Source organism: Gambusia affinis, linkage group LG04 (genome assembly GCF_019740435.1).
Source record: "Gambusia affinis linkage group LG04, SWU_Gaff_1.0, whole genome shotgun sequence".
Lineage (NCBI taxonomy): Eukaryota > Metazoa > Chordata > Actinopteri > Cyprinodontiformes > Poeciliidae > Gambusia > Gambusia affinis.
Window position 1 is genome coordinate 31,812,895 of NC_057871.1, and position 12,832 is coordinate 31,825,726.

The following is a 12,832-nucleotide window of genomic DNA, read 5'->3' on the forward strand; positions in this document are numbered from 1 at the left end:
TCCTTTCTGTGTGATAGATGAGGAGAACTACATCCAGCAGGAATTATTCCGCTCCGCTGAAGCAGTACTGCTTACATAAGAGCGCTCTGTCAGCACAGCACTGCTAGTGTTGTGGCTGTCTGCAGGATTTAGGAGTTTTACTAATCACCGCTCTGTTTGATGCCCAGTTCATCTGGTCTGTGGAGTTGGTAAGTTAAGGATCTAGTCTGAGCTTTGGATAGCCTCGTTCAAATCTTCCTTCTGATGCAGTTTTACATAGAGACATTCATTTGGTTTTATAGATTTGATTGTGTTGTAACTAAGCTTTTATTGGGATCATGTTTGTGCTGAAATACTTACTATTTGATTTGTGTAGTAGCATGGGATTCATTCCATTACCACTACTTTGAAATATTACTTGCTCTTTCGTTGACAAAAGTGCTTTAAGAGAGGAAAAAATATATAAAAGCCTGAAGAAAGTGGGCTGGGGAGGGGGATGTGAACTCAGAAAAGACTTCCCTTCCAGCAGCAGAGATGGCCTGTTTCTGAGCCTGTGTTGAATGTGAGGAGACAAAGAAAGCTGTGACACGCTTTCTGGGTCTGTTGTTGCCAGATTTGGTTACAGGTTTACTACAGAATGATGCAGAAAAAGCTGCAGAGTAACAACGCAGATTTGGTGTATACATTATGAAGGATGCTCTTTTCCATTTCATGCAAGTGCTTTACTTCCTATTTAAATATTTATCACCTAAAAGACCTTCTTATCAAACATAAAGCACTTCCTGCACATTTCCCAATATGTGTATTGAGGCTCGCAATAAGGTCACAAGGAATAAGTCTTCTTTATTTTCAGCCTTATGTTTCCTAGGGGATTGAAGCATTGTGTTTTTAAAATAAATTATAAAGGATAGAAACATTATTTTGTGGTCAGAAATGTTTTAGCTGTATTTCTTTTAAATAAGGGGTTTGATTACCTTTACCTTAATCAGTGTGATGAGTCATTTTGCTTAAATGCTTCAAGCTTAATGTTCATTTATTTATTTCTGCTTTAGATATCAGTTTGATTTTAACCTTACTGTATTTTCCTCTCAATCTATAAATTCCTACTATCTTCTTAAATCCTGCTAGCTTGTCAATATAACAAGGTAGGGTCTAGTGAATCTAGCTTCCTACTGATACTGATTTGAGATTATCCAGGTGTTATTGAAAATCTTTCATTAACACTGTACGTTGTTTAAAACATTGTCATGTCATTTCACTGTATAAGTTCCAGGGATTATTCAGAAATAGGATTTTTGTATTTCAATGGTCTCCCAGCACTGCAAACATTTGCAAAATTACAAGAGGAAATGGACAACAAAAATTTCATCTTAATCATCCAAACATTTTGATATTACTGTTTTTGATCACTTTCCTCAGTTTGGTTGGCTTGTTTTGTCACTCTTCAGGGTCCAGCGTAAAAGGAAGAGGCACTCCTATGTCAGAGCTTTAGGATGGCCATGGAAAGCTCTACTATTCCCAGTCCTGTTGTCCGCCAAATCGATAAGCAGTTCCTGATCTGCAGCATATGTCTGGACCGCTACCAGAATCCGAAAGTACTGCCCTGCCTGCACACCTTCTGTGAGAGGTGAGAGGTGAGCCTGAGGTGCTAACAGCATACAGGACAACACCCAGTATTCTGTGTAGCAAATTTTTATTTATTCTGTCTTTGGTGAAGGAAAGAATGGCTTTAAATATAGAAATGGTATGTTCTCACGAGAGAAGATGTGTTGCTGTTGTGCTTGGTGTGTTGGTCATCATTATTAATAAGCTTGTCATGTTGGGTTCCAGCTCCTTAACCCACATGCAGAACAACACCAGGAGCACAGGAATCAGATAAATAAAGTTTAGTTAAACAATATGAAAAGATTGGTTGAGTGGGGCAGGCTCACAGAGTCGTCTGCACACTAAAGAACAGCAAAGGGAGATGGTGAGTTTGTGGTTGTCAGAAATGGGAACTTTGAGAGTAATTAGACTGATCTTACTTGATTTATGATTATTTCCACCAAGAAGAGGGGAAATTGCAGGTTCATGGTTTTGGTTCCTTTGTGGGTGTCTTTGAGGTTCTAGGGAGTGGGCTCGGCTGAGTTTGTTCCGGGTGATGATGTGGAGGCTGCAGCAGACAGGTAAGTTCAGGAGTGGAGGAAAACAGAGGAATGGTTCGAGTGCCAGCTGGGAAATCCAGGAAGGGTTTATGGTCAATCTGAAGAGGCGAAGATGAGACTTTGGCAACCAGTGGGTAATGATCCATGGTGTCACGAGGGAGAAAATCCAGAAAGCCAGAACTAAGGCTTCACAGGGAATATTCCAAGAAAACACCTAAGACAGAGAGAGAGGCAACAAGAGTTGATTACTAAGAGTAACTTCTCGGTAAAACACAGAGAGCTATCTCAGGGAGGCTCGGAGTACCATTACTGGCAAACACTCAGGCAATGAGGTGCTGGCAGTCTGCTCCTCTTAAGCTCCAGGATGATGAATCACAGGTGCGCTGGCAGAGTCAGTGGGCACACCCCTCCAGGAGTGCAGTCTGTAACACAATGAAGGATGAAGCAGCAGGGAAACGTAGAAAAAACCCAACAAGAAGACCAAAACCCCAGTTTCCAACAAAGCTTCTGTTTCTATAACAATAGACCATTGGTGCCAAAAGTGGGTCCTCGAGGACCGGAATCCTGCATGTTTCAGTTCTCTCCCTGGTTTAACGCACCTGGATCAATTGATGTCTCATTAGAAGGACTAAGAAGAACATTGACCTGCTGAGGAGGTTGTTGCTGCTGAGGAAAACTAGAACAAGCAGGATGTCGCCCCTCGAGGACCCACTTTGGGCACCACTACAATAGACAGATTTTTTAATGTTGCATAGCTGTTCTCTTTGCTCTAAATGTTTCTGCAACATCAAGTTTCATTTAATATGCTAGTATATCATGTGGTAGTCTTTTCTGCTGCTTTCTTATTTATTTAATTTCCCTATGGAATTGCAACATACATGGCTACTGATGACAGAGGACAAAACGTTTTCCTGCAACAGTGAGTTGTTTCTCCACTATTAGCACACTTAGCAGCAAGTACATTAGGATGATTGATGGCACTAAAACCCTCCTCCTGACTTTGATTAGTTGTTTTTAACCTAGAGAACTGTATTTCTTCAGATGTTTATAGGACCACTGAGAGGAGGTGGAGGATATTGACCTTTTCATGGATTTTTTGTTTCATATTGTGCTGTCACAATTTGGTGACAGTTTTAACAAAGTCAACTGAAATTCAGTTGACTGAGTGGCATTTTGTTTTTTGTCTTCCATCAACTCCAACTCCAGTTGCTTGCAGAATTACATCCCGGCTCACAGCCTCACCCTGTCGTGCCCCGTGTGCCGTCAGACGTCAATCCTCCCAGAGAGGGGGGTGGCTGCGCTGCAGAACAACTTCTTCATCACCAACCTGATGGACGTGCTGCAGCACAGGCCAGATACATGTAGCCACGAGGCCACCACCCTTAGCAACATCACCACTGTGGCAACGGGTCAATTGCTCTCCTGCCCCAATCATGGAGGAAGTGTAGGAGATGTTTCCAATTCAACCAGTCTCTTTAATCACTGTTGTGTCTCAATTTTTCTGCTGCCTTTCACCATTAGAATCTGTTCTTATATTTTTAATCCCCAATGACCATTTAACATCTGGGGTGTTTTTTGTTTTGCTTTTTGGGGGGAGTTGTTTGGAAGAAGATAAAATAGTGGTCGATTCTGAATTTCGTCTGTATAGCTATCAGACTTTATCAGTGTAAAGATGGAAATTACAATTATCTAGTGATAATATTAGATATAAATGGTAAGCAGAAGTGTTCCAAGGACATAACCCTGTATCTGCATAGTAGTTAGTAGTGAATAGTTATTAATAGTTCAGCGAGATCGAGTCTGAAAACAGCATACAGGAAGGGTTTTATTCAAAATCAGGCTTATGGACTCAAAAATTAAGCTTTAGCTAATGGTATACTGATAAATCGACCCCGATTTTCTTCATTTTGGGAGATTGGTGATCGGCCGATATTTGCATGTGAATTGTGGATTTCATCCAATGAGCATATCTACCTTAACAAAGGTCTTAACAAAGGTCTGAAAATCAGTCACTGTCCTCTTCTGCTGTTTTGTGAGCTAGATATAACTGACAGATCATCCCACCAGGTCATGTCTGCACATCTGCAGTTAACAATCGCCTCACTGTTGCCAACTCAGCAAGTTTGTTGCTATATTTAGTGACATTTCAGACAAAAAAAAAATTGGTATTGGCTAAAATCAGAATCGGCAGGTCAGGTTTTTTAAAAATTGACAATCGGCCAGAAAACTGCTATTGGTGCACCGCTAGCTGTAACCATTGTTGCTAAATGGGGCTGAGTGAATTGATCTAAACCTTTTTTTTGTGTTCTAGGTGATGGCGTTTTATTGTCCTCCATGTGAGACAGCCATGTGTCAAGAGTGCACAAGTGGCGAACATAGAGAGCACCCAACTGTGCCTCTTAAAGATGTGGTGGAGCAGCACAAGACTTCACTGCAGGACCAGCTGAATGCTGTGAAGAAGAGGTAAACTTGTTTAAGCTTATTAAACATGATGGATTTAGAGAAAGCCCTCCATTCCTTTCTGTTTTCAATAAATGGCTGCATTATGTACCCGTCTCGGTTTAGGCTGCCAGAGATCGACTCGGCTCTGCTGTTGCTGTCAGAAATCCTGCAACAGCTGACCAATCAGAAAAGCTCCATAGAAGATGACATCCACACAACCTTTGATGATCTGCAGAAGACTCTCAATGTTCGCAAGAGTGTTTTACTCATGGAGCTGGAGGTCAACTATGCACTCAAACAGAAGGTGAGGTTGGAGGTTTAAACATTCATATTCAAACATTCAAACATTTTTCTAGGTTCCTTGACTTTGCATCAGTCATATGTCAAACTCTTTCATTTATTATTTGGACAATTAAACCTCCATGCACTCAACTTAACAAAACAGCAACTAGACATTTTCATTTTGTTTAATGATTTTCAGTGTTCCATATTTAGTATTGCAGGGGTCAGAAACCATTTGCATTCAAATGATTATGTCTTTGCTCCTAAAAATGTATTTGGAGACACAAAACTTCTCTACTGTTGAGAAAATAATACATATGTGAATAAGTTTTAGAAATAAACAGGGTTCATTTCAAAATTATTGATGTCCTTATAAGATTTTCGTTTACATGTTTGTTTTTTTAGTTAATTTTTTTTATTTTACTATAATGCTTCTGACTGGGTGTATGTTATTATTAAACTATAACTATTATTATTAGGGGATAATCTTGCAAAAGAGATTTCTAGTCAGGATTTTCCTAGTAAAATAAAGATTAAATAAAATGAATGTTTTAAAGGAGACAATCCTGGGATGCAGATACTTGGAGCTCATCGTGACCAGTGTTCATTACTAGATATAAGGACTTACTTCCAATGTTTTGATTTTGTTCTGGTTATCACAATTTTACAGCTTTGTTTTGTTTGATGTTATTGTTTTATGGGACATTATCATTGCTCCTAGTTTAGATTTTTGCTGAGCAGCACTTCTTCAGTGCTCTTACTTAATGAATTCTTAAAATGATTTCTAGTGATTGGAAACTTTTGTGATGTTTACATATCAAAGAATCAAATAAGTGCCTGCCTGCTCTCCTCCTCGGAAGCCCTAACAAACTGAAGTCTGTTCGTTAGGACTTCAGTTAGCCTCACATCCAGTCAGCTGCTCGGAGATCAGGCCTAGCTGCCCTTCGTCAGTCAATGATTTACAATTGACTGACTAGTGTGAAGTCAACACATTTGATTCCTGAGGGAAAACATGTGACTCTTTGTGATGCTGGCACCGTGTCTAGATGGAGCCAGTCAGCTGTGCTTTGTTTTGTTTTTTAATTTTTTTCTTCTGGGTCGATCTGGGTGCGTCATGTGCAGTGAGAGCATACCATACTTCTGTGATATGCTCTTCACACTGGAAACACTTTGCCCTCAAACCCTGCTCTGCTCTGTGCATGGAGGGTTTTTCACTTTCTCTGGTAGACAGATGAGGGATTTTGGATGAAACCTTTCAGATAAAAAACATTCATGGCATCTTGCTTTGGAAAAGAACATGACTTTGAGGGTCAAATCTCGGTAAGTTTATTGATGTTCCAGCAGCAAAGAGGAAGTTCACCAGCAGCTCACCAAGTTTTGTGAGTTCTCTTTCATAATAGGTTTTAGGTTAAACCATATAGCAAGCCACATTTAGTTGATATATAGTTAGTATTTTACTGTTTGTTTATTTAGTTAATATTTAAGGGGTCTGCGTTAAATGCAAGGTTGCTGCATGATTCAGTAATGTTTCTTTGTCAAATAAGCAAAGAGCCAACACACCACATCTTTCCTTTTTAACAGACATATGTAGTGCTGCTCTTGTAAACAGTGAGAAAGAAAACTGAAACAGAAGGAATAACTTATGCTACAAAACTGGAAAAACTGGAAATTATTTAAAATCAACGTTTTCATGAAAGGCAACACAACATATTGTTTCTTATTTTTCAGTTTGTTGAAGGGGATTTATGTTCCAGACAACTGAAATTGCTCCAAAAGTAATTCGAAGCAGATCCACAGTAAAAATATCCCTTCCCCATAAACTTTACACATTTTGTCCCATCACAGTCTTAAACATCTTTCAACCACATTTTATTGTAATTTTCTTTCATATAATGGATCTAAACAAAGTAGTAGTACCAGTAACCTGAAAAGTTAGGTGTAAATTTGTAGTGGCCCGTCTACTAGAATACTTCAAAGTGAAATCCAGTCCACCCAACTGCCTTTAGAAATCCAGCTGGTCCAGGAAATCCGTATAGGTTTGTTAGAGAACAAACAGCACCATGATTATCAAGGAACTCAGACAGGTCAGGAAGGAAGTTGAGAAGTGCAAGAGTTATGAAGGAGAGTTGTGCTCTAAACCTTTTCCAGCTATTAGGAGGGCACAGATTAGAGGACCATGCAAGCATTATTTGGAGGAGCAAAGAGATACACAGCTCAGGTGGAGAAACTGCTGAAAGGGCATATATTAGTTGGACAAAAAACAAAAGCCAGCTCATAATGTGGGAGTGGTAGTTGGAAAGATACACTGCATGCAGAATTATTATGCAAGTTGTAGTTTTGAGGTTTAATTTTATTTTTTTTAACAACTATAGCATTCTTGGTCAAAATGCCTCTCAAACCTGAATATTTAAAAAAGTAAAAGTGAGATTTTGGCTTTCTTATGACAATATCTATGTGTGCATAATTTAATGGGCAACTATTAGTGTGCAGAATTATTATGCAACTGAATTAAAACGGAAAATTTTCCCATCCCACTTGTTTATTGTCATCCATTAAAATGAGAATAATAATCATGCAACTCTCTGTATCTCCAAGCAGAAGCTAAGTGTGAGCGCAAGGAGAAGTTTTGAGTGCAGTCATTACAAGTTTTGAGAAGAAAGACATGAAGTCCTGCTTTCAGACTGAAAATGTGTGGTCTTGGATTATGGCAGAAAAATTCCCCCTTACTGGTAAAGAAGAGTATTAACACCATAAACTGTCATCATGTCTGCGTTAAAATATCATTTGGATTTGCTTTCATTTGTTTCCCATTTAGGGTTCAAAATAATGTTGGCTTCAGATTGTTTTCATTTTTAAAACTACAGGGGTCATTTAATCCTGGTGTCTCTATATGTAGGTTCTTCAGGCCCAACTGGACACACTGCTGCAGGGCCAGGAGGGCATCAACAGCAGCTGTAACTTCACGGAGCAGGCCCTGAGCCACGGCACCGAGGCTGAGGTGCTGCTGGTCAAGAAGCAGATGGGCGAGCGCCTCGTGGAGCTAGCCAATCAGGAGCTTCCTCTGCAGCCAGGGGAGAACGGCCAGCTGGACTTTCTTGTGGAGACTGATGGATTAAAGAAATCCATCCACAATTTGGGTACCATGGTAACTACAAATGCTGTCGCATCAGAGACCGTGGTGACAGGTGAAGGGCTGCGGCACTGCGTGGTGGGAGTGCCCACGGCTGTCACCATAACTACCAAGGACAAAGATGGAGAACTGTGCAAGATGGGTAACGCAGTCATCGCTGCTCACATCTCTTCCCCTGACGGGAGCAAAGTCGACGGGGAAATATTGGACAACAAGAACGGCACCTACGAGTACCTGTTCACTGCTCCCAAAGAAGGCTTTCTGATCCTATCCCTGCGCCTGTACAACCAGCACATCAGAGGAAGTCCCTTCAAAATAAAGGCCACCATCCACTCATCCGCAAATACAGATGGCACCAAAAAAAGGCTGAAGTCTCCGGGCAGTGGACACGTCAAGCAGAAAGCAATCAAAAGGCCGGCAAGCATGTACAGCACAGGGAGGAGGAAAGAGAATCCCATTGAGGATGACCTCATCTTTCGGATAGGTGAGAAGGGTGTGAGGGGTAAGAGGGTGCTTCCCGACAGAAATCCTAGGTATAACGGTTCCATCGTGCCGTGTGGTGTCCAACAATGGGCACAAAATAATGGTTACAAGTTCAGTTAACTCATTTTAAAACCAGGCATTAATCAATGCTTTACTACAATCTACCTGCAATGCATGTGGCTCTGGTGTCAGTGTAACGTCCTGACTGAATGAAAATCATTAGAACCTGTTGATGTCACAAGAACAGCTGAAAGGTTACGGGGTTCATCAGCTGCGTAGCAATTTTGCTCCAACTCCTCCCCTCGTCATTTCTATATTCTTTGCAGGAAATGTTTTATAAACATTAATGTTGTTTCCACATATCATCTCCAATGTCTGCTGGACTTTGTCAGCTGTTTGGGATTCCCCTCTGTAATCAGGAGGAGAATCCGCCTTTCTGATTGGCTACCTGTCACATTCAACAGGCTGCATTAACAGTCGGGGAAAAACCCTGATTTAGATCAGAGTGGCCACAACAATCTACCATAACACACCACACTACAGGATGATCGGTTACTAAATTGCAAGCGACAATCTTAGAACGCTCAACTGTCCTAAGATTGTAGTAAGAGGAAAGTGTAGTGTGAACTATTGCATCAGGTGGTCGATGTGCCCATCGTCTCTATTTAAATCTAATGATTACTGAAGGGCAATATGGTAAACAGACTTCATAATCTGCACTCTTTTGGTTGAATGCAGTATTTATTTACACTTTGGTGTTTTTATTCAAGTACATCTTTGTTAATGGAGACTGAGAATCCATTTTATTTTTGTTTTTGGTTGTTTTGTTTATCAGTTCCAGTGTTAAATGTTCTTTTGAAAATAAAGTGTATCTATCTTTGGCAGGAAATCACATGCATTATTATATCATTTCCAATAAATCAATGTAAAAAGGTCTTCAAACAATATTATCGTTTATCGCAATAATTTTTGAGACAATTAATCGCTCAGCAAAATTTGTTATCGTGACAGGCCTACTCATGCCATTCTGTCACAATAAAAATATAAATAGTGACAGTCAACAAATATGTGAAAAAAAAAAAGCTTTTTTATTAAAGTTTTTTTTATTAACTGCACCTTTAAGGGATTTAAAAGATTATATAAACATGTTCAGAAAGACATGTTGATAAACATCTTTCTGACAAACCCAGTCTTAGCCTCCTATTACAAGACATTGTAAATGGAATATTGTTGCGAGTCTGATATATTATGGCAGAATCTTTTCTTTTAGGCACCAAAGGAAGAAATAAAGGCGAGTTCACAAATCTGCAGGGAGTGGCTGCCTCCTCTCAGGGAAAAGTCCTAATAGCAGACAGCAACAACCAATGTGTTCAGGTAAAAAATATCTAAAATGTTTTAATATTAACTTTTTCTGAAGATGTTGTTGGATTTTTTATGCTTGAATGTAGATTAAATAGATTGTTACTGAGAAGTACATCTTGTTTGATTTTTTTGGCTGTGATATTTGCAGATATTTTCTAATGACGGCCAGTTCAGAAGTCGTTTTGGCATCCGTGGCAGATCTCCAGGTCAGATGCAGCGGCCGACAGGTGTGGCCGTCCACCCCAGTGGTGATATCATCATTGCCGATTATGACAACAAATGGGTCAGCATCTTTTCAAATGAAGGCAAGTTTAAGGTAAGTTTTTTTGTATTTTTGTCTTTGTTCAGGTATTAGTCAGATAAAACACTTTAACCACCACTTTTATGACAGTCCGCATGGTTGAGGTCTGCAGACAGATGTACTGTTTAACATCACTAAGCACCAAAAAATAATGTTATTAATTCTAGAATCTTTTCAATTTTCTGTACATTTATCTGACAATAAAAGTAGTGGTTCTCTGCAGTATTTAGACATGATCAATTTCTGCTCATGATGGAAGTGAAGCTGTCTCAGTTTTTTGCATAGCAGAAGCCTGAAGTGTCTCCTTTCTGTAGAACAAAGTGGGCTCAGGGAAGCTGATGGGACCTAAAGGCGTTGCGGTGGACAGGAACGGTCACATCATTGTGGTCGATAATAAGGCCTGCTGCGTTTTCATCTTCCAGGCCAATGGCAAGCTGGTCACTAAGTTTGGAAACCGTGGCAACGGCGACAGGCAGTTTGCAGGTATTCCCAAAGATAGAACTTTGAAATTCATGTGGAAAGCTGCATATGTGCCAAAATATTCAGAAGTCATCCACTTGCTGTCACATGAGGGGCTGTTTAGGACAGAAACTATGTTTTGTCTCTCACACACTCTAAAGACTCATACACACAAAAAAAAAGTTAAAATTGCACTTAAATACTAATAAAATCTCACACACACATACATTTTTTTCTCACACATACACAAAATACTAAAATTGCACATATACACTACTAAAATATCACACACATACAATTTTTCTCTCTCACGCTCACAAAATAGTAAAATTGTTCATATTCACCATTGAAATATCACACACGCATACAATTTTTTTTCTCCCATGCATACATAAAAGACTAAGATTGCACACATAAACTAATAAAATATTGCATGCGCATGCATTTTCTCTCTCGCACACACACAAGACTAAAATTGCACATATACACTACTAAAATATCACACATACACGCCCATGTAACCGGATCCATTCTGCGTTGTGCTGGTTTTAAGTGATCAGGCCATGACACGGTTTGTCTGTAAAAAGATGATTTCTCGATTTATTCTCATGAGAATAACATACAGAAAAACAACCGTGTTATAGGCTGCCCACTCCAAGTCCTCTCCAGCTGGACAACATTATAAAAAAGGCGGGACCATGTCTCACAACTTTTAAATAAGCAAAATAAACATTTTTATACAACATACTTGACAAGAATAACATATAGAAAAACAACCGTGTTATAGGCTGCCCGCTTCAAATCCTACACAAACAAATATACGTGAAATTAACTTAATAAATCTATAAATAAACTGGATCTCTTCTGATAGAAAATAAATAGAACACACCTCTCCCGCAGGACAACATGATGAAAGGGGAGGACCTAAGGACGCAAACATTTTAAAGACAATACCACAGAAGTAGAAATAAAAAGGAGGGGCTTCCGTTCTTAAAGTAACACAGTTAAAACAATGACAGATTTTCAGTTAGGTAGGGAACAATACAAATAATCAAAACAGACATTTTGTGTAATTATAACGAAAGAGAAATACAACCAGGTTACACCCACACATGCCCGCACACAAAGCATACAGACATACTGTTCTGAATGATAGGTTGAAAATGTATGCGAGTGTGAACTAACAATAGGCTGAATGAATGAATGAATGAATGAATGAATGAATGAATGAATGAATGAATGAATGAATGAATGGGGATGAGATTTGTATTTGTCTGTTTGAGACTCGCATTTTTTGTTTGTGTGAGTTGTCACGGATTTGGAGATCAGATCGTTGAAACCACAGTGAAATCAGCTTCAAGTTGGATATTGGATATTGGCACTCCACAGTGTAAGCGGCGTTAGAGCCCTAAGTGAACCTCCGAGCGCTTGAGAAGGGAGCGGTAGAGAACGGCTGGCCGAAATTAGTGTTCATAAATCGCATTTACCTTGAGCTAAATGCCGCTTACACCGTGACGCGTCAATATCCAACTTGAAGCTAACGTCACTGTGGTTTCAACGCATGCGCAATCTGATCTCCAACTTCTGCCCCGCCTCTTCCGTGACAACTTTTACACATACAAAAAAAAAAAAAAAAAAAAAAAAATCTTCTTCTTCTTCTTTCCTATTATGGCGGATCACAAGCAACTTTAAGGTGCATACCGCCACCTACTGTACATGAGTGTGTAGCAGCATTACTTCACATCTATTAAATTCTATTTTTTAATTTTGCATTCTTAAGATAAATAAACAATGCTTTCCTTAATTTGTGAATATCTGTTATGTTTCCTTCATTTCCTAATATACCTTTAAGATTCCATTCATGCCGTATACTTCTAACTATTCTCTTTAATTCTTCCCTTTCGAGTTCATATGACTTACAGTTCATCAGTATGTGTTCAACATTTTCTTTCTCTCCACATCTCTCACATTTATTATTATTTTTCCTCCCTATTAAATAAAGCATGTCATTTAAGTAGGTATGACCTACTCTTAATCTACTAATTATTATTTCTTCTCTTCTGTTTCTTTCATTAATACTTCGAATTTGAACTGACTTTTGTACTTCATATAATCTTCTTCCTTTCTTAACTTCATTCCACATTTTTTGCCATTCCTCCATTTCTTTACTTTTAATAAGTGATTTCTCTTCCCCTTTCCCAAAAGGAATTGAAATTGTTATTTCCCCCTCTAAAGCCCTTTTAGCTAATT

General features: G+C 39.2%; 1 protein-coding gene across 8 annotated transcripts in view; it reads left to right on the forward strand.

Annotated features, from left to right (window-relative positions):
- Positions 1-12,832, forward strand: part of LOC122829846 (tripartite motif-containing protein 2-like) — a 30,970-nt gene that overhangs the window by 5,586 nt on the left and 12,552 nt on the right. For 4 of the 8 annotated variants that reach the window (XM_044114719.1, XM_044114718.1, XM_044114717.1 and 1 more), the window contains 8 exons: positions 1,428-1,606; positions 3,330-3,567; positions 4,435-4,586; positions 4,689-4,869; positions 7,744-8,461; positions 9,731-9,834; positions 9,971-10,138; positions 10,438-10,606. In XM_044114719.1, the coding sequence (XP_043970654.1) occupies positions 1,473-1,606; positions 3,330-3,567; positions 4,435-4,586; positions 4,689-4,869; positions 7,744-8,461; positions 9,731-9,834; positions 9,971-10,138; positions 10,438-10,606 (1,864 nt within the window). In that variant the 5' untranslated portion in view covers positions 1,428-1,472. Of the gene's footprint in view, positions 1-17; positions 189-1,427; positions 1,614-3,329; positions 3,568-4,434; positions 4,587-4,688; positions 4,870-7,743; positions 8,462-9,730; positions 9,835-9,970; positions 10,139-10,437; positions 10,607-12,832 lie in introns of those variants that run through there. The other 4 variants (XM_044114720.1, XM_044114723.1, XM_044114724.1 and 1 more) reach the window with 4 other exon arrangements.